We start from the raw sequence: 27,183 nt of genomic DNA on the forward strand, positions 1-27,183 counted from the left end.
ATCAGGAGACCGACATTGTGGCCAACAAGGAGAGACTGACAGAAGGAACGTGGCAGCTCCATGACACTAAGCATTACTCACTCCCGTAGCCAAGAAAGTCAAAGCTTGCTATGACAACCTGGAGCCCAGACACCCTAAGAACAGCCCTGCTTCAAACTGAATCATTATTTTATTGTAATCTAAACTCTATAAGCAAATTCCAGGCAGTCCTTGAGAGGCTCCTGCCACAGGCTGGCATGTTTACTGTGATGGAAAACACCCTTTCAGATGCCAGTGCTTTCCTAGGCAACAGGCTACTTTCACACTTGCTTCAGTCCCGAAGGTGGGGCACAAAGGCTTTCGGGCAAATGTGAACCTACAGAAATTATGTAAATGCCTGTGTCAAGTACACAGGGCTACTCTGTTAGCAAAGTGTGGCTCTGCAGGCCCGTTGGCTTTGGAGCAGCAGCAGTGATCTGTGGTGTGCATGCAGTTGTTTTCATTTCCTCCTAGGACTTCTTGGAAGAGCTGAAGCTGGTGGTGCGCGGCTCGCTGTTCCAGGTGGCCAGCCTACAAGACTGTTTCCTGCAGCAGAGTGAGCCTCTGGCTGCCACGAGCACAGGTGCGAGCTCTGGGCAGTGTATGCACACCCATCAACACAGACACACGTCCAGGCCCCTAAAGGGGCTGGGTCCCCTCACCCAGATGTGTGCTGGCAGCGTGGCGGCCCCAGAGAATGCATCTGTACAAATCAGGCTCTCGGGAAAAGCCCGGGCCAAGGACTCTCTTCGCTACTCCTTTATTTTCCTAACTCACAAATTTAGACCAACCAGCAGCATCACTTCCCTTATTTTGTTAGAAGAATTAGATGAATTGCCATAAATTGAATTCAGATACCCTATGTGTTTAATAATCTTGTCATAGCGATTTTCACTCACTTAGAAATGAGTGTCACCGGGCTGGAGAGATGGCTCAGTGGTTAAGAGCATTGCCTGCTCTTCCAAAGGTCCTGAGTTCAATTCCCAGCAACCACATGGTGGCTCTCAACCATCTCTAATGAGGTCTGGTGCCCTCTTCTGGCCTGCAGACATATACATAGACAGAATATTGTATACATAATAAATAAATTTAAAAAAAAAAAAGAAATGAGTGTCACCAACGTGACGTGGAGGTGCATGCCTGTATTCCCAGTACTCAGGAGACTGAGGCAGGAGAATTGCTAGTTTGATACCAGCCTGGGCTATACAGTAAGACCCTGCCTTAGAAAAGCCATAAGGATGTAACTTAGTGATACAGTATTGCAGAGCACATACCAAGCCCTTGATCCCTAGTAGTGCGGAACCAAGTGACACTGGCTGAATGTTCCTCACCTTCGGCTGTTCCTACAGGAGACTTCAATCGACAATTCTTGGGTCAAATGACACAATTAAACCAACTTCTTGGAGAGGTGAAGGATCTTCTGAGGCAGCAGGTAAGAAACAGAGGCCATCGCTAGTCAAACCTGAACATTATGATAGCAACTTTCTGTGCTGGTGGGAGAAGGGGCAGGCCGGCACAGGCAGGGAGGGACTTTGCCCCAAGCCACACCTCACAGAGCTCCACACAGCCCACCAGCCCAAGACTTGGTCAAAAGAAAACAGCAGCATGCTTGCAGTGAGCCTCCATGGCCAAGGAAGTGGGGAAGCCATCGCAGGCTCCTTGAGTACTGTGGGAACCTTTCTTGGACAGTCGTACAAGGATGCTTTCATTTTGGTTTATAGCAAGTATTTCTTTGCAATATTTTCCTTCTGCTTCTAAAGGTCAAGGAAACATCATTTTTGCGAAACACTATCGCTGAATGCCAGGCTTGTGGTAAGTGCTTCTGTGGTGACCGGCTCGTTCTGAGTGGAACCGCGCAGACTAAGGATCTGAAGTGCGGCCACACGACTGTAGCTTCTGGTCGTTCTGCGCAAGAATCGATGGGAGGGGGAGGGCGGGGAGTCCGTGAGAAAGCCAAATTTTGTTTTGTACCCTATATATTCCGCATGAATTAATAATCCTATGGATTGAACTGGTCTTGTTTTCCAGGTCCTCTGAGCTTTCAGTCCCCAACCCCAAACACTCTGGTGCCCATCGCTCCTCCGGCACCCCCAACTCGCCCAACACGCCGCTGTGACTCCAACCCCTGCTTCCGAGGCGTCCGATGTACAGACACCAGGGATGGCTTCCAGTGTGGCCCCTGCCCGGATGGTTACACAGGGAACGGGATCACTTGCTCTGATGTTGATGAGGTAAAGGCTCAGCTGGGCAGAGTGGGGCTCTCCGGGGCCTCTCCCTGTGGATTAGGGGCTACCTGAGTTGTCCTCCAGCTCCAAAGAACTGTTTCCTTACGGATACTTGAAGTCCCCAAGAAACCATAGGTGGCAGCAGAAAGGCACAACACACAATTGTGGCCATGGTTGTTACCTTTCTCCACGTTTCCAGCATTTTTACTTGGCCACCTTGTTACACTGCTGAAGTTTCTACTTCCCACTCCAACAGCTGTGTTGATTGCTTCTCTGACACAATCTATATTAGAAATCTATATTAGAAATTTGCTCACATCAATCGGTATAAGGGTCCTTGTCCCAGAAGTTGTGGTAGCTTTCTTTGAGCTTCTTAGAATACAAGAGCAGAGGGAATCTCACACCAAGCAGCCCCATTAAGGAGCATGCAGGCGGTTCAGGCAGAGCTTCAGGGGAAACTAGCAGAAGGGTCATCCAGTCCCGAGTCTGGTCCTGTAATGGTGTCCATAGCTGGTAGCAAAACTGCTCCAAATGTGCCTTTGCCTGCACCCGCAAGAAGGCCAAAGAGAGAATTTGAGGGGTGGCCCCTCTCAGGTGGGTCCTTCAGGCTAACATCAGTTTGGCTGACCACCTCCTCAAGTAATACAAAGTTAGGCTGGTCTCCAGTGGACCCAAGTTGGAGAACTGATAACCGCACATGTTCTGCAGAACTGTGTCTGGTTTTTATCGGTGAGCTGGGATTTTTCTCCTTCTTGAAAGAGCAGGAAATGCTCATGATTTTTACATTAGTTAAAGTTTGCTTTTTTAAAAAAAAATAGATAAATATCAAAACCCATCTCGTAGGCTGCATCTTTTAGGTGGCCTCAGAACAGTCCTGGACTGGAGAAGGCAAAGAGGCAGCCCTTCCCTGAAGGATGCTATTCAGTTGTAGAAACTCCCTGCCCTATCTCAGTTTTCCAAGGTCTTTTTATGAAAGGGTCCCACATGCTAAATATGGGTCATTTGAAAGTCTCTTGCTGACTGATGCAGGGAATTGTTGGAATGTTGGAAGTAGGGGAGTGGGGAGGGAGGTTTATCACCCCCGGAGGGAGACTGGTTAAAGACTATTTTATATTGACTGAGCACTGTCTGTAACATAGTGAACAGGGCAACCCAAATTAGAGGAATGAAGGATTCAACATATAACTATGAAATTGAAAATTTTTAATTTCCTTTTGTCATTTTTTGTCCCCAGAATATAAAGAAGTAAATTAGCATGTGCAAGTAGACTATGGAAAGTTCCAGAACTAAAGACTGAACACTTTCTTTCCCCAGTGCAAATACCATCCCTGCTATCCAGGTGTGCGCTGTGTGAACTTGGCTCCGGGCTACAGATGCGATGCCTGCCCAGTAGGCTTCACAGGGCCTATGGTGCAGGGCGTCGGGGTCAACTTTGCTAAGACAAACAAGCAGGTTTGTGGGCAGAAATGGTGGCTTTATTGACTTTCCATTTCAGACAATTTCCCAGCTTCCCTGCATAACCCTTTACTACCTCGAGCAGCCAGTGCCTGGTGGCATATCGTGGTATACGGCAAGCCAAGAAGGAAGAGTTTTGACTCATTTCTGGGAGCGTATGCCCTAAAGCCTAGAAGGTTGGGATAACAGAGTATTGCTAGGAAAGCAGAAAATGTGGAGCAGCAGATGTGCAGAGTGATTTCAAACTTCCTCTGTCGATCGCCTTTGGACATCTTGTCCTGCGGAATAAATTGAGAACTGGAGAGGCAAATCAAAGCTTGGGGAGATGAGATCACTCTACAGGGCCGCTGTAGCTGTAAGATGAGAGGGGCGTGGCGAGTGGAGATAATCCCCGAGGACGCCTACCCTTTTCCTAATGTAAGCTGTAAATTGCCAGAAGGCACCTCAGTACGGCATGACGGTCCCCATTTATCTCCAAATGTTCTACTCCGTCTGGTCATTATTTAACCGACTGGCTGAAAAATACTTTTTGATGTTTTCAGCCCTTAAAGACGGTTGGTCTATAAATATATTTTACTACCTTAGGGAAAATGATTAGCTTTGAGGAAGGGCAAGGGGGTCATTATTTCCTTGCTGCTTATCAAAGGATTCTGGAGGGTATCCTTTTCCAGGCTAGAGAAAGAAAGCAACTGGACAGAGGAATGACAGGCAGCCAGCGGGTAATGAGCCAAGTTTTGCTTCTCTTCTAAGAACAAAATCTCTCAGACTAAGCCAGGGAAAATAGACAAAATGTCATATAAAATGCTTGATATAAGCTAGTAAGGAACACTTCCCAGTAGATGTCTGACTACGAATATATATATGGATTTCTAACCCTAACTGTGTGCGTGTATGAAGGCGTCACTTTGCTAGAATTTTATAATAAATTTTAATCGCTTGCCAAGGGCAGTGAAATCAAGGAAGATTAGACCCCACTAACTTGCAGAAACACCTCTCAGAATTTAGCGACAGTACATAAAACAAGCAAGAGGCCATGGACCTAAAGGAACCATTACAGGAACACCCATGGTTTATCTGACGGTAGACTTAAAGACAGACTGGAAATAGCAGAATTGGAGGGAAGCTGAGAACTTTCCAGAACTGAAGGGAGATGGATATCCTCAGAAGTATGCTAGATATTGGGCAAGAAGAAAAGGAAATATGACGTAAGACCCTGGAGTAGATAAGTTATGTCTTCTCTGAACGGCTTTAAACTGTGGGAGGACAGTTAGCATCTGCAGTTAGATTAAGTGGGCAAATGTCTAGAGAGCAGCATCAGTCCTCCCTTGACATTCTACCCGTGTGTCTCCACCTGAAGTGTCAAGACAGAAAAACCCTGCACCTCTCTTGTTTAAGCAGTGGTCTGAGATATCTTTGAACTTTCGTACCTAGGTATGCACTGATGTCGATGAGTGTCAAAATGGAGCATGTGTTCTGAACTCTGTCTGCATCAACACTTTGGTAAGCATTTCTCATAGCAGGTTCAGAAGCGGGTGGGTGGGTGTGGAGATCGTGGCTCCAAACACGCGGGCCATATGCACGTGTAACATTTTGTGGCAGAACGAGGGCAAAGTCTGTGCTGAAAGCCTGTTTACTCTAGGAGTTATTTTAGAATTCATTTTTGTATTAAAAAGCCAAGCTCTTCATCCTTTGTCAAATGTTTCTGTTCGTTGACAATTAGTTCCTGTTCTCATCACTGTCAAAATGTTACTGGTCGAAATCCAGCTAAGGAAGGAAAGCTCCTTTGGGCTCCTGTCCACCATGGCAGGGAAGGGGCAGCAATGACAAAGACTCTTCTGTGCCGTGTGGCAGCTGGTCGTCATGTGCCCACAGGCAGGAAGCAAAGATGGAAAGATGCTGGTCTTCAGGTAGCTCTGTCCTCTGCACCTTCCTGGATGGAACCTCTGAGGCTCAGACTTGGGCTCCCTTCCTTGATTAAACCCTCCTGGAAACGCCTCATATTATACACCAAGAGCTGGGTCTGCTCGGGGATGCCAAAGCCAGTGAAGCTGATGGCGAAGCTCGGCATCATTTACCTGAAGAGCCTGTTAGGTTCTGTTAATGGTTCCGTATTTTACCAGTGACTACGGGATCATCAAACAGTAGTATTTTTTTTTAAGAAAATTTTTCAAAAAGCCATTTGCATTTAATTTAATTTAGCACTTAGGGAAGTCTGTAATTTAAATACTCTGGCACAGGCTTTATTCCTGAAGTTCCTATTAACCGTGTGGACATTAAAGATGGAGCAGAGTAGAATAACAACCAAAGAATAACCTGATTCTTCTCGGTTACCAAAACGTTTACAAAAGTCGGCTTTCTAACGCACCATAATTCTCTGGGAAAGCTGGTTAACTCTCATCTCATTCCCTTGCAAGCAGAAGTCCTCTATAAACATCATCACTTCCTTTAGTTCTCAAGAGAGCCCCATGAGTGGGCAGTAGTATGTGGTGCCCAGTTTATGGATTAAGGCTGCGGTGCCGGGATGTTGTGCGATTATTCTGAGGCCACACACCTCCTTAGGTTCCTGTCCTGCTGCTGAACCTGAGGCATTCACCGGTATGCTATGACCGCTTGGGAACATAGTGGTACTTATGCTTTTTAGACTTTTTCCACGACAAAGCTTGATATAAAGGTAATTACAGAAGCCACCCAGAGAGAGGAAAAGCGGACAATGGATAGAATTCTAGAGAACCCCAAGATGAGGGGGTAGGCAAGAGAAAAAGAGCAGAAGCCATGAAAATGAAGGAGTTTACAGTATGCCCAACAAACTGACAGATTATTCCAAAAATCACTGGGAAAGGACATTGGCCTTGACAGTCAAGAGGTCCACAGCCATTAAAATTGTCCAACTGGCGATCGGCCAGTCAGCTGAGCTTTGTGGGTGAATACACTCTGAGGTGCCATCATGCAGTTGTGCTGACCATACTTAACAAGTGATGTATTTATCTGTAAAATAAATATTCAAAATGAAGGGGGAAGGTCACACTTGTAATACCAGCACCTAGGGGCCTGAGGCAGCAGGTTCAACCTAAGTTCAAGACCTAAAAACAAAACAAAGAAAGGTCATTATAATGAGGTGATAGCCATGCTGTGTAAATTAACTGTGGTAATTATTTCACAATGTAGATATCATCGCACTGAAAAGTTTAAGTATGCACAATTTCTGAGCCGGTGAGATGGCTTGGCAGGCAAAGGTGCTTGCTGCCAAGCCTAACATCCTGTGTTCGATTCCTGGGACCTACGTGGTAAAAGGAGAAAATTGATTCCCATAGGCTGTCCTTTGGTTTCCACACACACTTCATGGCACTCTACATCCTCCCTCCAAAGAAACCCGATATATATATATATACATACATATATATATATATATATATATGTATGTATATATATATATATGCTAATCTCAATAAAACTGAAAATATTTAATAAGAAAAACACTTTGAGGGGCTGAAAAATGGCTCAGGGGTTAGGAGCACTTGCTGCTCCTGCAGAGGACCAGGATTTGGTTCCCAGGATCCACACAGAGGCTAACAATCTGTAACTCTAGTTCCAGAGGACCTGACACCCTTTTCTAGTCTCTGGAGGCACCAGGCATGTCTGTGGTGCACATACAAATGTGCAGGCAAAATATTCATATACATGAAATAAATCAATGGATTTTAAAAAAAACTCTAAAAATTATGTGTATTGATATATTTTAATAATTAAGTCAGGCAGTGGTGGTGCATTCCCTAATCCCAGCACTTGGGAAGCAGAGGCAGGTAGATCTTTGTGAATTTGAAGCCAGGCTGGTCTACAGAGTGAGTTCCAGGACAGCCAGAGCTACACAGAAAAACCCTGTATCGAAAAACTAATAATAATAATAATAACAATAATAATAAGTCCTCTTTAGCTTGCAAAGTGCTCTGTGGAGCCAACAGCTTCTTTGCTTCTTCCCAGGTAACCTACCTCATCAGAACTTCTCAGGGCAAGCCATCACCGTGTGTATAGAAGCCAAAGGAACTGTTATTTTTTAACCTAACTTTTTAAGCAGGCCATCTCCCTATCCCCAGAGTGAACTCTGTCATTTTGCCTCCCAGGATCTCACTGTAACCTTCAGCCTCTCCCCTTTACTCCTACAGTGGTGCTGGAAGGTCACCATCCTGCCTTCTCCACATCCAGTCCTGCTTCTCTAATGGCTGTGTGTCCAGTTGCAGCTTCCCACCTGGTGGCAGGTTTCCCAGCATGCACAGGAGGTTATGAGACATGTATATGAGCAGAGAGCTATGGGTCGTTATGCTCAATCCTTATACTGCTGAGTGGAGACAAATGATCTTCGCCCAATTCTGGTTTATCATCTCATCTTTGTCCCTTGTAGGGATCTTACCGCTGTGGGCCTTGCAAACCAGGGTACACTGGTGACCAGACAAGGGGGTGCAAGGCAGAAAGAAACTGCAGGAACCCAGAGCTGAACCCATGCAGCGTGAATGCGCAGTGCATTGAAGAGAGGCAGGGGGATGTGACATGTGTGGTAAGCTCTTGATGCTCTTGGCCGTCTTTCCTCTTTCCTTTGAAACACTGCTCTCCCCGGTATCTACTTGCCTCAGGGTCAAAGTGTGCCAAAACGTAAAAGCTGTAGTCCAGACCAGCACAGAATATATTATAATTGGCTCAGTTAGGTTTCTGAGCGACAGTCTGAGGCCCCTCTGACCTTGATCTCTGCCCTTTCTCTACCTCTTGGCCGAGGAGCAACCAGCCATGTGGGCAACTGGATGGTGGGACCCCTACCAGCATACCAGTTCCCTATGGCCCTCTGTGGAAATTTTGCCTAAAATGCCAACCACTGAGAGGTAGGAGAGCCTCCCCTCCTGCTCTGTCCCCCTGTTTATGCTTTATGGCATCCCCTATTGTCATTCATAACTGTCCTCACCTTCAACGTCCTCTGTTAATGTGGCCTCACACTCTGGGGCTGGGTGGGAGTGTAGAGGTGGCTGAGAAGAATAATGGAAACTGGGAACTGTCACCCACGGGTGGGTGGCATCTTCTCTGTGGCCTTCTCAACCCTGCTACTAGGCACAGCTCAGTCTTTCTATCTGCTCTTAGCTGAACCCTCTATAAAGAGACCTTTCCCCACAACCCATTCCCAAAGCTAGGACCAGAGTCCTCAGGGACCTTACGGATTAGCATCTCAGCTGCCTTGGGTTGCTCTTTCTCTGTTAGGGGTCTCCAGGCACACAGTAAGGAAGCTTTGTCCATGGTGAGCTCCTCTGAGTAGTGTAAAAATCTCCCTCAGGGACAGGGGCAGGTATCGTGGCACACGTGCGCAAACACACACACACACACACACACACACACACACACACACACACACACACGTAATGCCAGCACTTGGGAGGTAGAGGCAGGCCGGTCTCTGTGAGTTCAAGGCCAGCCTGTTCTGCACAAACTCTGGGTCATAGAGAGTTAATTTCAGGCCAGCCAGAACTGCAGAGTGAGACCCTATTGAGATAGATAGATAGATAGATAGATAGATAGATAGATAGATAGATAGATAGATAGATAGATAGATAGATAGATGAATGGATGATAGATGGATAGGTGGATGGATGAATGGATGGATGGACAGATGGATAGATAAATAGAAAAATTCCCTGTCATATTCCTCAAATTTACACTTCTTTATCTTTCTGGCTGGAAACTTCCTCAGTCATCACTTTTCAAATCAGAAAATAAGATTGAAAAGGTTAAAAAACAGTATAATAAAGTCAGCCTTCGTAGCAGTACCAGTATTCTAGGGTGAGATCCTTAGAATTCTCTGTCAGAGAAAGAGAAAGAACCAAGCCTTCCCCTAATTTTGATGGTTGGCTGTGCTATTCCATACATATACTTCTTTTAAAAGTCATTCAAAAGCAAGTATATATCTGTGCTTAAATTCTCATTTTCTGTGAGCAAATTGATGGCTCCTCCGGGATGGTGGGTGATGGGGCTCTTAATATGTTTTTGAATTTGTAATAAGGCAAAACGACAGATGGTAAAGGATTAATAAACTCCATGTGACTACTAAAATAATTTAATCTGCCAGAAAATGGTTCATTAAAAATGTATTTGTTCCTAGAGGAAATTTTTTCCCCATTAAAATGAGTGGAGGACGGACCCACAGCTGAACTTTCCAGGCCCTGCCAAGGTGCTGTGGAAGTCCTTGGGTGGGCCTGGGCTTTGGGGAGGGGCCTCTGGCACGGGGATGGGGCTGACTCGGGCTACACAGGGAGGGCAAAAGAGGGGGACATGCATGGGGCGCCAGGTATGTCACAGGCGGGAAAACACCTTATTGCTATTCTATTCTGTTCCACACTGCTTCTCCCACCTCTTCTCTCCTGTGCGCTCTGATCCCCGCATTGGTGGCTCTCAGGCTTTCTGCGTGCAGTCTGCTCTTTCTCCTCTTCTCCCTGTTCTTCCTCACCCAACCCCCGCTGCCACCCCTACTCCCACCTCCTTCACCCTTTACCCCTCTCCATCCCTTCCCCCCCTTGCACTGGCCCCACCTCACAACTGACAGCTTTTAGAAAGGGTTCCCTCTATCTTAACGAGTCAAACATCCTGTCTCTGGGGCACCTTGGATACTCAAGGGAGAACTCAAAAGTGTACATTAACCAAATGCAAGGGCTTAAAGTCGAAAGGCTTGATGTTAATGCTCCAAGTTCTGAGAGCTTGGTCAAGGCACTGACCCAGGTTGAGCTCATGTGACTCTCTTGCATAAAAGGGACAATGATGACCTTGCAGTGTCTTCTTAAGGACTGGAGAAAATGGCTGGGAAAATCCACTTTAGAAAAACTGTTGGCAGATAGGCTAAAGAAATGGCTCAGCAGGCAAAGGTACCCTCCACCAACCACACACACACAGACACACAGACACACACATGCATACACACACACGTGCATAGGCACATACACACATACAAACACACACAAACACACATACAAATGTATATGTACACACCCCTCCACACACATGTACACACATACAAACAATAGACAAACACACACGCATGTACACACACACACACACACACACACACACACACTTTTAATCTCCTGTCCTTCTAGGCAACACTGCAAATGTAATTTTAAAAACTGAAACAAAATCGTTGCTTGCCACCTCGTCTGTTGGAGTGAGGCTAACTGTGTTGGCTTTCTGGGCAGCAGGATGCTCAAGGGAACAGACCAGAGGGGAAGGTACACAGAGCCAGCATTGGCCACACCATGGGAACCATCTCTGTTCAAAGAAAGGGATGTGAACAGAGATAGAGCACCTTAAAGTTTCCCACTTGGGTGGAAACTACCCAAGAGAACAGATTCAGATACAAGTCTGTGGCTCAAAAGTGGTGAACACTGCAGTCCCCAGCCCCCTCAGTCTTGATTTCAGAAAAGAGAAGACGAATTGGACAGTCATGTGGAGAACACTAGGAGCACAACCCCAAATTAGGAATACCTTTGGAACTGGAAAGATGGCTCAGCAGTTAAGAACACTTGCTGCTCTTCTGGAAGACCTGGGTTAAATTTTCAACACGTGTGTGTGTGTGTGTGTGTGTGTGTGTGTGTGTGTGTGTGTGTTACAACTCCCTGTAACTACAGTTCTAGGGGATCTACTGTCCTCTTCTGCTCTTCTGGCTTCTAAGGGCACCTGCACATACATGGAACACATATATACTCTCAGGTGCACACTATACACATTAAATTGATAAATCAGCATTTGGACCCAGAATTCCATGAGCTAGAGTACACACGTAGAAGGACAAACACACTGAAATGACCTGAGTCAACATGGTCAGCCATAGCAAAGCTGTCGGAAACCTGACGCCCGCAGTGGAAAACCAATTTGTAGGGATGGTTCGCATGCACACAAGTAAGGCCAGGTGTCTTCCTTTATTTCTCGCCACCATATCTTTTTGAGGCAGATTATCTACTGAATCTGGAGCTCATTGATGACACAGGATTTTCTGTCCAGCAGACCCTAGGGAGGCTCCAGTTGCTACCCCTACAGCACTGGAATTACCGACATGAGCTACTGCTAGCCTTTTCCGTGGGCGTTAGGGACCCAAAATGTTGCTTGTGCAACAAGCACTTTACTAAGACTAAGGCATCTTTCCAGCTCTTGATTAGTTTGTGGGAGACAGAACCTCATATAGCTCAGGCTGACTCTTAACTCACCATCTCCTAGCCCTGAGGTTACAGGCATGGTCCAGCATGCTTAACACAACTGAATTGTTAAATCCCACCCACCCAGGATGTGAGGCTCCTGGCTCTTCACCCTGGGGACCCTCACACAGGAGCAGAGACCAAGTTAGTCACCTGCCTCCTTGGGGGCTGGTTTTCCAGGCCTCTAACGGACTCTCCCTTTGCAGTGTGGTGTTGGCTGGGCTGGTGACGGCTATGTCTGTGGAAAGGATATAGACATCGACAGTTACCCTGACGAAGAACTGCCGTGTTCTGCCAGGAACTGCAAGAAGGTAAGAAGAAGAAGAAGGGCAAAATACCATGTGGACTTCCAAAGCTGTGTTTTGAATGGCTTTGGGAAGAGTCTCCTGGTTCTACCTAAAATTTTTGTAGTAGCTGGACCTCAGATGAAGCCAACAAAGCATCCACTAACCAAGCCAGGGAGCCACACTCAGTCTTGATGTCAGAAATCCATTTTTTGACATGAGACAGATGTGTGGGATGTGACTCTGAGCTCTTTTCCCCATCAGGATAACTGCAAGTATGTGCCAAACTCAGGCCAGGAAGATGCAGATGGAGACGGCATTGGAGATGCATGTGATGAGGATGCTGATGGAGACGGGATCCTGAATGAGCAGGTACCAGATCTGTGGGTTGAGCATACACATTGCAGCTCACCAGGGATTGTGGAAGTCAGCCTGTGAAGCCAGTCACTGAGATTAGTCATCTCACACCTTAGTCTTCATGCCCGTGTTTGCACAGCATTGCAGCTGGTCCTGAAGAGCCACGGGTGTTTAAAATATAAAGCAGACAGCCCTGGGAAGCCCCAACAGTGAGGCAGGTATAAGTCTGTGTAAGTGCCTAAACACCTTCTTGCCATCTAGGACAACTGTGTCCTGACTCACAATATAGACCAAAGGAACAGTGATAAGGATATCTTTGGGGATGCCTGTGACAACTGCCGGACTGTCCTGAATAATGACCAGAGGGACACGGACGGGGATGGAAAAGGAGATGCCTGTGATGACGACATGGATGGAGACGGTAGGTTTGTTCGCTCGGTCTTTTATTTGGAGTTCCTTTGTCCTTTTGACCTCCCCAAGAGTGGGACTAGACATGCTGACTCAGGATCCCCTCTAGTGTTCCCTCTGACCTATGCCTGCTGGTCCAGTAACCCTAGATGTTTCTGGTACTTTATACTATTGGCAGGAACTCTGAGTACTTTCTACTAGTGCCTTGTCAGGGCTGTGTGTATAGGGCATCTGACTTCCTAGCTCCTCTCCCACTTCCCCACTCCCCGACTCCTCAACACAGGAGAGACCTGGAAATGGAGAAATGAGTAGGGTCTGTTGTGGAATATTACTTTAACTATGTAAATATGTGTCACATTTGTTTACGCTGCATTTGTTTAACTATGTATAGATGGGTTGTGTCTGTTTCACCTTGCCTGCCTAAGGCACCAGATTGGTCTAATAAAAAGCTGAACAGCCAATAGCGAGGTAGTAGTGGGATAGTTGGGGCTTGTGGGTAGGGAGTAAGAGTAAGAGGAGGAATCTAGGCTCCGGAGAAAAGAGAGAACTAGGGAGAAAGACAGGGAGACACCCAGGGCCAGTCAGACAGGCAGCTGTCAGACAGACAGGAAAGTAGGACATACAGAATGAAAGGTAAAAAGCCCTGAGGCAAAACGTACATAAGAGAAACAGGTTAATGTAAGTTAAAAGAGCTTTGGGGGTAAGCCTAAAGTAAGGTCAAGCATTCATAACTAATAATAAGTCTCCGTGTCATGATTTGGGTGGGCAGACCAAGAAAGCAGGCTGCAAGGGTCAGATACTGTACCCTGGGGACAGGCTCCTTCTGAACGCAGGCCAGGAAGATGTGGCCAGCCCCTGCTTGCCTGCTCTGGGATGTCATGGTGGCTGCACTGCCCAGCTCTGGGACTCAACCCTGGAGACTTTCTGTGAGGTCCATGCCATGGACAGCTCAGAAGCCTCATGGAGCCTGAGGAAGAGCATTTTATTTTGCGCGGTGTCCACAGCACATAACTCTTGTTAAATGCCAGCCTAGGATATGACTATCTGAAAACATAGTACGCCACTGGAGGAACCTCATTTTTATGCTTTTTTTTTTGGTTTTAAATAGTACCCTCTCAAACACATATACTCACCCCTCCAGAATACACATACGTTCCTCCCCTAAAGCATAGGTCTACCTTGGGTTAGCTAGAGTGACCATCTCTCTGCAGTGGTATGCTGATAGACCCATTCCGTAAAATACCCTAACCTGTGGCATTTGTCCACTCCTACAATATTGCCCTTATCACCATTGTTGGTTTCAAATGTCATTGGGCATGGAATTGAGAAACAGGGATTCAATAGGCCCAGGCTCAACTCCTGCACACCACTGCCCAAAGGCCTTTTGTCTCCATTCAAATTTAGACACTTACAAGGTCCTCCTTCGCTGGGTCAGCCTGCCCAGTCATAACGGCCTCCTTCTCTGGATCTGCCACAACCCTTAACATCTTAGACAAATTGGAGTTTGTTGGATAGCTGTCTTAGAGAGCTGTTCATGCTGGGGGTTCACAGTAGTCTTCCTTTGCACATACCTCCAGATACTGCTGAAGATGGCAAAGTAACAACAGCCCGGCAGGAATAAGTGGCCCAGCCTGGCTTCTCATCAGGTAGAGGTCTCTATGTTCCACCCTTTTCTATAGCTGTCTCTTGACCCATGGTAGAATTCTGTTCTTGCAGGAATAAAAAACATTTTGGACAACTGCCCCAGAGTTCCCAACCGTGACCAACGGGATCGGGATGGCGATGGTGTCGGAGACGCTTGTGACAGTTGTCCTGATGTCAGTAACCCTAACCAGGTTAGTAAGACAGGGTTCACGCTGTGGAATGAACCCCTTCACATAAAGATTTGCTAATGATCAACATCTGGAAAAGCCCAGCCAAGCTGTTGGCCAGTTCTTTGCTCTGGTATCAAGGCTCAGATAGAGAAATGACATGCATTAGGCCTGAGAATGAGGGGACCAAAATGATCACACAAGATGCTTATTGACAACCACACTGATTAAGCCAATTACTGATGGCCAGACCCAGAGTGGGCTTGTGCCTCTGAAGAGTCTCTTGGTGCCCAAGCTCAGGGATACAGAGATTTAAAAGTAAAAGGCACAAAGACCATAATTTACATCAAAGTTAGACAAAGGTCATGGTAACCTTGAAACATCCGTTCATGGCAGAGCACAGTAATTATTTTAGACATAACATGCCAATTATTTTTTAGAGTTTGCTTATTTTGGTTAACACATCTAGACCGTGGTCAAGGGCATGGAAATCTCAGATGTGTTGCCAAGGCAGGTGTGAGCATTGAGGGAAGGGGGATAGAGGGCCGAGAAGTGTCTAAGCACACAAAGAGGTGTCAGGACAAGATGGCGCTGCCTGAGTCAGGACAGGCACTCCTGAGACCCTTGGGACTCACCTCACAACCACACAGCATTGACGATATTAATCCAAGAGCCTAGTGATGCCCACGTTTCTCCTGTCAGGGAAACTAGAAACACGGATATGAGCCTAACCACAGGCCCCTTTAGTTCCTAAGTCTATGTCTGACTTTTCAGATTAATATACTTTGCTTCCTTTCCCATACATCCACTGCTTGGATCCCTGGGCGTGGTGAGCAGTCTATCTCTGAAGCCCTGAAAAAGAAGAGGGGCCCTGTTACCCACTGTGCCTTACTGATTGCTCATGCTGTCTCAACTCCAAACTGCAGCCACAACATAGAGTCAATGTGCTTTGACCCATGCCTGTGGCTGGCTCCCTCCCCACCGAGTCAGAGCCCCCTGTTTCTGCCACTATGCCACCCAGAACCCTTCCCAGGCAGCTCAGCTGGTGTGTGGGCAGCCCTTCCATGAAGCCTGATATTTTAAAAGGCTTTTTTGAAAATTCAGCATTGTGCCTACACCAATATGGTGTTGTCCTTTTGCAGTTTTATACCACCCTAGAGCTCAAGAAACAATTCCTGAAACCCAGGGATGATGGGCCAGGCTTGCCTTCTCAGGACTAGCTCGTGCATGCAGGCCCGGCCGCAAATAACGCCTTCTGCTCTCTTTGCAGTCAGACGTGGACAATGATCTGGTTGGGGACTCGTGTGACACCAACCAGGACAGGTATGGCATGTCTCCCAGCTGCAGGGAAACAGGCAGGAGATCTGGGGAGAGTGGGAACTGTCAAAGCTTTCTGCTGGCGCTGTGCTCGAGGATCTTGGGGTGGATCAGGTTACTGGGAGACAGTGGCTTCTACCTTAGCTCCAGGCCACTGTATCTTCCGAAAGTACTATAAAGGGAGTTGTGGTTTCAGTTCCCCCCAGCACTTTTGCAAAAGAGATGTAACATCATGGAGCCTTGCAGGATGGCTTTGGAGTAAGGCAGCCGGATGCCATTCATAACCTAATCTCTCTGTACCTCTGTTTCGTTACCTGTAGATATATAGCCCACAGGCTGTTATGGAACTGAGTTAGCTCAGGCAAGGTGCCTTTTGTGGTTTCTGTTATACAGCTGGCACTCAGTAGACCCCTTCATTATCCTATCGGGAAAGTTCACCATCACCCCAAGCAGAGGGGCTTGCTAAGACCCCACTGTTGCTTTATTGTCCTTGACACCTTTGCTCTTTCATGGAGAGGAATTAGTCTACGGAAGGCATTCTGCCATTCATTCTTCTTAGCCTAACATGGAGTCCTACATGAAGCCCAGGGAGGGCTGGGGACAGAAATTAGTGACAGAGCATTTTCCTAGCATGTACAAGGCTGGGAGTACAGTCCCCAGCATCACCACAAGGAAAACAGAAGCGGAGGAGGAGTGGAGCCGGGGGCTGTGGGACACACGAGAAAACACAGCGAGTGTCACCCAGCCCTGGGCGGCTGAACACTGGCCCTTCTATTCCTTCGGACCTTGGGGAATTTTCATTCAGGTCCTGGGGATTTAAGGAGGGTCTTGTCCCTGCTAGGGAAAGCACTCTACCCCTAGCTACATTTCATCCCTCCCTCCTTGGGTGATTCTTGGAGAGGTGGTTAGGACGGGTCTAAACGGGTAAAAATTCCCCAAAGGCAAAGCAAAGCATGGTTCTTCCGCTAGTTACTGACTCAGCTGACTTTGCAGAGAGACTCAGCTCCCCCCGCATTGCTCAGGATGGCTCTGGCGAGGCCCCATCTTCTTCATGCTCCGTCCTTCCTGCCATGTGCATCCCAGCCTAGTGAACTCAAATGTTTCCTCCATCTCTTAGAAACCCATTGCTTCATCAGGACAGGAGAGACAATGACCGCACTTTTTAGGTTAAGCAAAAACTCAAAATAATACAGAGGAAGCTCCATCTCTGGACTCAAAATAATACAGGGCCATCCCTGGGCAACTTGTGGAAGATGGTGACGTCTGTTGGTACCGCAGCACAGGCAAGGCTGCCAGTGACACAGTCTGACATTGGCTGTCTATCTCAGAGCGGAAGGTAGGGCTGGCGCCCTGACAACTACCCTAAATGAGGTGTTGTGTGCATCAAGACTGTTCCCAGTGGCGGGTCACCATGTACTCTGATTGCCATCTATAGAAGTTTCTAAAATAGCCTATCTCGCCAGCCTCTAGATATTTGCCTAAAACAAATGACTCATTCTGCAATATTTTAATTCCCATGAATTTAAGCCACACTGGGAGGGGGCTAGGAACTCCATAGAGATAGCAGGGCCCTGCAGATGGTGCTGATCCACCCCGTTCACTGTTGTGCTGTGAAAAGTGTGGGAACTGACTCTCTCAGTCACAGTGTTCCAATGTCCATGTTGAAGTCAGGCTCTCTGGGGCCCTCCTGTCCTCTGTCCAAAAAGAAGGGCTTCTCTCTGTGCCTTCTCCTAGAGGGTATAAGAGCTGTTTCTAGGACAGGACAGGCCTTGAGTGGAGCAAAGTTAGAAAAGAATCCATTCTTAACCCTCGTAGCCACGTAAGGTCCCAGAAGACTCAGAGGATCCTTCTGGAGACAGAGCAGTTGTACCACACCCCCATGCTGCCACCCACCACCCCTCCCACCCCACCCTCCATCCCCCATGGCTCTTCATCCTGGAAAGAAGAAAAGTCAGATGGACAGAGAGGGAGCTTCCTGAGGCATCCTTTATACCAGCCCTGGGGTACAACCAGTGCACACTTACTTCTGGGAAAAGAGTGGCTCTCTTCTCTGCCACCTTTCCCATGGCGTTCAGGTCTGAGTCCTCATGAAAATCAACGCAATAGAAAACACCAGAGGACTTGGCCCCTAGAGCCAGGTGCATAGGATGGGCTTTCTACAGGTGTTAAAATTGAATCACTCTGTCTCCAAGCTGCCCTCTGAGGCAGGTGCTGTGTTTATCGCTATCTTATAGATAAAGACTGCACCTCTCAGGTCCAGCATCAAGCCCAAGCTCACGGCTCACCAAGGCCCGAGTAAGGGCTCACACGCATCTCCCCTCTCTGCCTTCACGTGTGCAGTCACACTTCTTTGGAGTGAGGTGTCAGCCAGCAGTCCTTAGAGGCGACAGTAGCCAGAGTTAACAGATCACAGAAATAGACTCTTATCTTCAAACAGGAAGCGGCTGGCTTCTTTCAGGAGACGGGAGATGTGGGGGAGTTGTTTCTGAGGCTGCCTTATCAAAGAAAGGTCTGATAGGGTCTGATAAAACCCCGCCTGCGGACAGCCCACCCAGACTCCTCCTCCTCTCTACTGAACTCTGATTTTCCTCGGCAGTGACGGGGACGGCCACCAGGACAGCACAGACAACTGCCCCACCGTCATTAACAGCGCCCAGCTGGACACTGATAAGGACGGAATCGGCGACGAGTGTGACGATGACGACGACAACGACGGCATCCCAGACCTGGTGCCCCCCGGGCCAGACAACTGCCGGCTGGTTCCCAACCCAGGCCAGGAAGATAGCAACAGTAAGCTCGCTTCGCCCAGAGCTGCCTGGGACACGCACTTTACCCACGAGAAGCCTTGCAGACTTTCCCAGGGCATCCTCGGCTTTCCCACTCCCCACCGGCTTCTGCTTCAAATCTGGCTTGTGTAGACAGCAGACATCTGGTAGACAGCACTCTGCAACTGGGTCAGAGCTGCTTCCTTGCTGCTTCCTGAGCTGTCCTGGGATGAAAGCACACAGAACACGACGTAGCCACACGTTACAGATGGGTCCCCAAAGGCCCTCGGTGCAGCTCTGGTCTTGCTTGCTTCTGCCCCTGGGAGTCAGAGAGAAGCACACAGCCCACACATCCTTGAGGACCGGGCAGTTAAGGAGCCATGTGCACTAGGCCAGATGTGGAATGACACAGGCAGAGAGGGCACCTCTCAGTAAAGCAAATGCAATGTGTCCACTATTGTGCCAGCCGAGCCCAGTGCACCTGCAGGGCACATTCAACTTAGGGGACACCAAAATGAGTCTTAAAGATATTCTGGTGATAGTAATTCCTGGTTTTGTGCCCCACAGAAGGTTTGCCCCACAGAAGGTCAGGCTTAAGATCTACCAGACAGTGAAAGTAACTGTAAGTCAGAACTTTCTGGGGAAGAGCGGGAATAACCTTTTAGACTGATGTTATAAGAAACTACAGCCTGGCGGTGGTGGCGCACGCCTTTAATCCCAGCACTCGGGAGGCAGAGGCAGGTGGATCTCTGTGAGTTCGAGACCAGCCTGGTCTACAAGAGCTAGTTCCAGGACAGGCTCCAAAGCCACAGAGAAACCCTGTCTCGAAAAACCAAAAAAAAAAAAAAAAAAAAAAAGAAAGAAAGAAAAAGAAAAAGAAACTCCAGGTGGTTTCAGATGACCTGATTGGCTGTCATGAGGGCTCCAGGATGAGGCCAAGTGAACACAGTAAATGTTGTTCTTCTCCTGACTCTGGAAAGAATCCTGGCCTGGAGGTGGGAACTTGGACGTTTCCACACCCTGCCCAGCCCCCTTCTCTGCTGACGAGGTGGGCCTCAGCATCACTCACTCCTGCCTCCTCTCTTCCCCCACTCAGATGATGGAGTAGGGGATATCTGTGAAGCTGACTTCGACCAGGACCAGGTCATTGATCGGATTGACGTCTGTCCCGAGAATGCAGAGATCACCCTGACGGACTTCAGGGCCTACCAGACTGTGGTCCTGGACCCTGAAGGGGATGCCCAGATTGACCCCAACTGGGTGGTTCTGAACCAGGTACACATTACACGTTGGCAGCAGCTCTACTCAGCCTTTCTGCCTAGGATGTCCTGAGAGTGGTGGGCAGCAAATTGAGGGCATTGATTACCACATGGTTCTCCTCTCACCATATGCTCCTCCTGGTGTCCTTGTGGCACTGTATTTTCATGGAAGATGGAATTAATGCTCCCCCAAACTTTTGTGGCTGTTCATGGTGGCACTTCAGCAAGGGGCTGTGATGTCCCCAGTTAGAACCTCAGCAATATGACCCTTATCTCGTTCCTCATCTCTCTCAGTAGACCGCCTCCTGCGTGCACCCCTAACTGTGCCACTGAAGAGGGCACAGGGCCTCATAGACTCTCCAGAGCCATAAAACATATCACATTATCTAATCAAAGAAACCTAGGGGAGAAAGTGTTTGTCTTCACTCAGAATTCCAAATTATAGTCCATTGTTGTAGGGAAGTCAAGGCCAGGACCCAAAGTAGCTAGTGACACCACATCCGTGGTCAAGAACGGAGAGAAATGCATGCATGCATGCCTGGTACTCCTCTCCCTTCCTCCACTCACATAGTCCTAGACCAGAGTCACACATGGTGCTACACAGAGGGCTGAGTCTTCCCACACCAATCAAGACAATTCTCCCCCACGGATACGCACACAGGACACCCCGACCTAGACAGTCCATTGTCGTGTGGCCCTTCCAGGTGGTTGTATGCTCAGTACAACACAACCACAAATGTCCATCGGAACTTATGTTGTATGTTCCCTACCTGGCTCAGGACTTATTAATTTAGCTGATGTGACAGTATTAGCAAAAGTATTTCCCGCCAACACCGAGCTCTCTTTCAACCTTCTTGCCATGCATGCTCCTTTAAGTAGGTATCACACAGAACAACGTGTTAGATACCAGACTGTATACAGTCGCTTTGGCGCCTGAGGTCCCCGGCTGCCCTCAGTTCTCTCGGCCCCCTTAAGGTTGTCTGAACTCCCTTCCTTCTCTCCACAGGGCATGGAAATCGTACAGACCATGAACAGTGACCCCGGCCTGGCAGTGGGTACGTCCTGAGCCTCTGCCTGTGTGTGTAGAATTCTGCCAGCTGTTAGTGCGGCTTCTTCTAATTGCATCTGAACTCCGCAGGGTACACGGCGTTTAATGGAGTTGACTTTGAAGGGACCTTCCACGTAAATACCCAGACAGATGATGACTATGCCGGCTTTATTTTCGGTTACCAAGACAGCTCCAGCTTCTATGTGGTCATGTGGAAGCAGACGGAGCAGACCTACTGGCAGGCCACACCGTTCCGTGCAGTAGCAGAACCTGGCATTCAGCTCAAGGTATTGGTGGCTTGAATCCCCATGCCTGCCTTTCTTCTAAGCCCCTCACCTTCCTTTAAATTTAGAGTTCTCCAGAAAGGCACTAAGTTAATCTGAGAAATGGATGCTATCATGGTGACACTGGGCTCTGGGAGCCTAAAGTGACAGCCTGGCCTTCCCTCCGTTTAACCAGCTACCTTTCAACCTGTGTGACTCTCAGGCTGGAAGTTTCTGGCTGAGTGGGGTCAAAGAGGTGGAGGTTTAGCCATGGTTCTCAACCTTCCTAATGCCCTGACCTTTGAATGCAGTTCCTCATGTTGTGGTGACCCCAACCATGAAATTATTTCTGTTGCTACTTTGTAAAACTATAATTTTGCTACTGTTATGAATCGTAATATAAATATTTGGGGGGGGGCTAGAACTTTGATGAGGGGTTCATGACCCCCAGGTTGAGAACCACTGGCTTAAGGCATACTTCCAGCAGACCATGTTAGAAGTTGGCCAGTGTCTTTAATCACAGAGATGGACTGTGTGGGAATGATAGGCTACCTTGGCCACTCCTACTAGGAGAGAAGGTACACTTCCGCAGTCCGACATTTGTTGTGTGCAAACAGGCAGAGTCTGTTTGTATCAGAAGAAAGGTGGAGTGGATAACACACTACTATCCGCTGCTGATTTCCACAGGGCTGGGACCGGCTCTGTAGAAATGACATTTAAAGTTTATGCTTTTGCCAGCGTAAAACTGCAACCTGGAAGTGAACATAGATTCACCACCATGTTGGCTTCAGACACCTGAAACAGGAAGGACCCTCAGGTACTGCCCTAACATCTCACTCATGTCTTTGTTCAGGCTGTGAAATCTCAAACTGGCCCAGGGGAACATCTCCGCAACTCCCTGTGGCACACAGGGGACACCAGCGACCAGGTCAGGCTGCTGTGGAAGGACTCCAGGAATGTGGGCTGGAAGGACAAGGTGTCCTACCGCTGGTTCCTTCAGCACAGGCCCCAGGTGGGCTACATCAGGTAGGTTGAGCCCTCCTGCCCTGGAGGGAGAGGGAAGCGCGCAAGCCACTCTCCAAACCAGAGCTTCCCCTTCCCTGAGCAGTCCCAACCTCTGAGAGTCCACAGCGCAGGGCTTCCAGAAGAGAGGTGGGGTGAAGATACCGGGCTTAACTGCTCCCCAGACAGCAGAGCCAAGCTGCAGAGCAGGGGATACCTCAGGGGGCACCATGGCTTTGGATGTACTCTTAGGAAAGCTCGAGAGTGGACCTGGTGACTGGGACGGGAGAGAGGACAGGCAACTGAGACGGTATCCAGATGTATATATCCGGACGGTATCCTCCAGGACCCGTGTGATCCCTCTTCACACCCAGTCACACTGCCTGCCGAGCTCTGACCATCTGTCCCCTCTCCTGGGTCATAAGGTCCACAGGGCAGCATCTTTGGTTTGCCTGGCATGTACTGTCCATCGCATGACTGATGTGATGGTCTTATTTCCTTACAGGACTATTTTTTTTTAACTAGGCCTGGGAGTGACAGTGGCTTAGGGCTGCACCTTTGAAATGCAGCCAGGCTTCATGCCCTAGCCTTGCAAAGCTAGTGCCTAGGGAACGAACGTATGGATCACTGTGTCCTAGCCAGGGCAGGAAGGTGCCAGGTGATCTGGTGTGCCTAATGAGAACTGAGTGGCAACAGCTACTTCACGTTCTGTCCTTCGTGTTGCATGTCTGTTCACTCCATGGAACACCGACCGGGCTTGATCGGTTCTTACCTGATGGAGCTCAGTGTGCCTCTTTTGTCCCAAAACGAAATCATAGAAAATGTGACCTAGCTATGTATATAATTTTTTTTAAAAAAAATCAACCTGAACCCTAAAACTGCAAACAGATGAGAATTGATTGCTATACAGCAAAATAGGAAATGTTCGGGCATAGCTACCCCAGAGGACAAAGAAAAGAGCCATTTGGAACCATGCCTAGAATCGCATGAAGGTGGCATCCAAACACGGAGTAATGTGTAGGAGAACTGACTATTACAAGGGCATTGCCAGCGCTGCTATTGTGAACCAGTTCTTAATTTCTGAACAAGACAAGTGCTCAGGCATTTCTCGGTGTACCCTGGGAAATTGAGTTTAACTTGAATCCAGTGTAGAAGAGATTGATGTTCAGAGGTAAAATGCAATTCCCTCTCCCAAACCCAGCTCCCTGACAGGCTCCACACCTCCCCGCATGTCAGGGGACACTCCACAACGGTATGGAGTATGGGATTAGGTTTGGTTATTTACTCTGGGATGTTTGAAGACATCAGGGGGCTTCTGTCACTCAGTGCTACTATGACAACAGAAATTACTTCACAGCTGCCTAAAGCTGTTTATGGGGTGCTGTCTCAATGAGAATTGGGGCAGTGAAACCACCCAGTGAAATCAGCTACACCTGAGGAAGAACATGGGCTCTTCACAGAATAATATACAGACCTAATAACTCCCAAGACAATGAAGCCACAAAACCTCTTGTCTGTGATGTCAGGCTCTTTCTTTGTAGCTCTCCAGCAAGTACCTGTCAAGGTTACTGTGCTGGGCCTGCTGAAGACAAGTTAGGGAGACATGGGTACTTGGCTCCTATCCCCGGGGGAACTTCTAATCTCAGTAGGGAGGGACCAGCTAGAGTCAGTGGAAAATGACATGTCTGTACGGAAGCCAGCAGAAGAACCCTGTCCTCACCACGGGAATCTGTGCTGCCTGCAGGGTGCGGTTTTACGAAGGCTCGGAGCTGGTGGCTGACTCTGGGGTCACCATAGATACCACCATGCGTGGTGGTCGGCTTGGTGTGTTCTGCTTCTCTCAAGAAAACATCATCTGGTCCAACCTCAAGTACCGCTGCAATGGTAACCTGCATGCTCCTTACTTCTCAACACTGCTGGGAGTGACCAAGAGAGAACCATATCTTATTTCTGTAGCAGGCATCCTTCCCCAAAGCCCGGAACTCACTCGGAGTGCTCATTAAAACCTGACGTTCCCTGCATAGCATAAGCGAAAGGCAGAGCCAGGCTTTCCTGTTTCCCAAATGTGAAAATTGAAACCCATAGAATTTAACTGCATGGTTTGGAGTTAGGGGTTCAGTGCAAAATTTATTCAGTTTAATTTACAGGCAGCCTTTCTTTTCATAGGGCTCAAACATAATCATAGACTGAAAAGGCACTCTGCCGGCTAATTTTCCTTAGGCCTATGAGTAAGCACTGCTGGGCTTTAAGCCAGCCTGTGTAGGACAAAGGCAGCCTGAAGTGGAAAATGGCTGCAAGCCTGTGGGGCTCTCGGACGCGCTGACAGTGCCCCCTACAGGAGGCCTCGCAGCATGCGGTGCTGTGACCACAGGGTGGAAGGACCCCCACTAACCGCTGCCCATTCCTGTTGCAGACACCATCCCAGAGGACTTCCAGGAGTTCCAGACCCAGAGCTTCGACCGCTTGGATAATTAAACTGAGGAGGGAATCTCACGACTGCTTTCTCAAACACTAAAAACATTATCTTTTCCAAACTTCCCATAGTTCTCGTCATACTACTATGGCTTTTCTTTTACCAGCCCAAATACATCACAACTTTTTATACAAATGTGGAAATAAAAAAGAGACTATTTCTAATAACCACGACACTCAGTCGTTCTAAAGTGAGCGCAGGTTTTGACGGTGTTTGTTGTTTTGGAGTTCTTTCGCTGATCATGTGTGTGAAAGGGATGGCCAGGCAAAAGGTCTTTTCTGGGGTGACTTTATATAGTACCACACTAAAACCTGTCTTTTGCTTATCTAGGGACCTCCTCATCCTGGGAAAGTCTCCAAGACACCCCCCCCAAGTCTTCCAGATGGGGTCACATTCTGAGAAATCAGGAAATTTGCCCTGATGTGTGTGAGTGTGTGAGTGCATGCATGGTGTGTATCATGATATCATATATACACCTGATGTGTGTGTGTGTGTGTGTGTGTGTGTGTGTGTGTGTCCATCCCTTCACCCTTCCTGTCGTCACAACCTTCCACAGACACTTACTTATATATTTGGCTCCCCCTAGCGTCCTGTGAGTCCAGTGGAAAAAAAATCTTATTGTACTCAGGGTCCCATAGTACCAGGTATGAAGTAAACAGTCAATGAACATTCACTGGGTCAGTAAATCGCTGCCTCTTAAGTAACAAGAACAATAGGTTATAGATGGGTCAGGTGAGCCCTCCTACAACCCTCAAAGCCACTCGGAATCCGTGCCCAAATGGCAGTAGGGCCGATTGCTGTGTGTACAAGGCAGACATTCACCTCATCCAGCTAGCTGTAGTAACTGTTCTTACTTCCAGTTGTCAGTCAAAGATACACAGAAATTTTATAAGTCCCTCTGAAATTTAATTCCAAAGAAGTTTGGCAACTTATTTTTTATTTATTTTTTTATTTTTTAGCTGGGGTCTCATGTAGACCAAACTGGCCTCAAACTCTCTGTATAACCAAAGGTAACCATGAGCTTTTGGTCCTCTTGCCTCCACCTCCCAAGACCTTGGTTTACAAGCATAAATCATCTTGTCTGGTTTTATATGGTGCTAAGCATTGGACTCTAGGCAGGCACTGTACCAACTGAGCTACACCCCAGCTCAGCAATATAGTTTTCATTTCCACAATTCCCTAGAATATCTTAAATCCTACATTATAAACATTCATCCCAATTTTACCATGGTTCCAGTATTCAGGGCGTCTAATATGACCAGTATGAGCTATGCTGGGCTGTATAGCCTAGAAGGATGTGGTAGCTTCTATATCAGGACATCAAGATCTCAATGGATGGGAAGAACTTAAGTCAGTCCATCCTCACTGCTGCCGACCACCTGGTCTTCCTGGGGGAACCTGCTGATGTAGCAGCTACCATCTCCTCTAAATCTCTAGGTGAAACACATCTTTCTCAACTCTGAACCTCCTGGGAAAAGAAGGGAACTTGATGGCTAGAGATATTCACCTTTGAGGCATACCTCCTTTACAGCTCACAAAAAGGCAGTTTCTGAGCCCTCAGGTTCCCCCAGAATCTAAAGGTGCTCTGAGTTTTCCTGATATGGGATTCCCCTCTATATGCTGTGAATACCATTGGTGAATAAAGAAACTGCCTTAGCCTGTTGATAGGGTAAAGCAGAGCTAGGCAGGGAAAACTAAACTGAATGCTAGGAGGAAGAAGGGCGGAATCAAGGAGAAGCCATGGAGTCACCACCAGAGACAGATGTGCTAAAACTTTGCCAGTAGGCCACAAACCTCATGGTAAAATACAAAATACTGGAAATGGGTTAATACTAGATGTAAGAACTAGCTAGCAATACACTTAAGTCATTGGCCAAGCAGCGATTTAAATAATATAGTTTCTGTGTGATTATTTGGGGGCTGAGTAGCCGGGAACTAACAAACGGCCACTACAACATTTTCAAGTCCATGACGGGTAGATTATACCTGTGTAGTATTTGGATGATCTTTCCCTGAACCTCTTGGTGTTTTATGAGGCATTATGAGGAAGGTTACAGCTCTTCTGAAGAAATATTTCCGATCACTGAAGTCACAGAATACAGTCATCTCCTAGGCACCTGTGTTGCCTGATCAGACCTGGGGAGTCTGGGTTTCACCTTGGCCCATCCTCTAGCTCTTTCATCGTCCCCATGCCCTCTTCTGTGATGCTCCCTAAGCCATGGCCAGGCGTAGGGAGTGATATAGATATCTCATTTAGAGCTGAGCATTCACCAGTCACTTACCCT

The 27,183-nt window shown here is 47.8% G+C and overlaps 1 protein-coding gene across 1 annotated transcript in view; it reads left to right on the forward strand.

The window, feature by feature from the left end:
• The window catches only part of Thbs4 (thrombospondin 4), a 44,804-nt gene extending 19,805 nt beyond the window's left edge, over positions 1-24,999 (forward strand). The window contains exons 4-22 of the mRNA XM_038322807.1: positions 493-601; positions 1,368-1,450; positions 1,779-1,830; positions 2,047-2,249; positions 3,558-3,695; positions 5,130-5,198; positions 8,095-8,247; positions 12,118-12,222; positions 12,460-12,567; positions 12,814-12,973; positions 14,677-14,795; positions 16,042-16,094; positions 18,685-18,878; positions 19,950-20,128; positions 21,119-21,167; positions 21,251-21,447; positions 22,277-22,449; positions 24,170-24,309; positions 24,839-24,999. Coding sequence (XP_038178735.1) covers positions 493-601; positions 1,368-1,450; positions 1,779-1,830; positions 2,047-2,249; positions 3,558-3,695; positions 5,130-5,198; positions 8,095-8,247; positions 12,118-12,222; positions 12,460-12,567; positions 12,814-12,973; positions 14,677-14,795; positions 16,042-16,094; positions 18,685-18,878; positions 19,950-20,128; positions 21,119-21,167; positions 21,251-21,447; positions 22,277-22,449; positions 24,170-24,309; positions 24,839-24,900 — 2,346 coding nt within the window. The 3' untranslated portion in view covers positions 24,901-24,999. The remainder of the gene's footprint in view (positions 1-492; positions 602-1,367; positions 1,451-1,778; positions 1,831-2,046; positions 2,250-3,557; positions 3,696-5,129; positions 5,199-8,094; positions 8,248-12,117; positions 12,223-12,459; positions 12,568-12,813; positions 12,974-14,676; positions 14,796-16,041; positions 16,095-18,684; positions 18,879-19,949; positions 20,129-21,118; positions 21,168-21,250; positions 21,448-22,276; positions 22,450-24,169; positions 24,310-24,838) is intronic.
• The last annotated feature ends 2,184 nt before the right edge of the window (positions 25,000-27,183 follow it).

The sequence above is a fragment of the Arvicola amphibius genome, chromosome 3 (genome assembly GCF_903992535.2).
Source record: "Arvicola amphibius chromosome 3, mArvAmp1.2, whole genome shotgun sequence".
NCBI lineage: Eukaryota > Metazoa > Chordata > Mammalia > Rodentia > Cricetidae > Arvicola > Arvicola amphibius.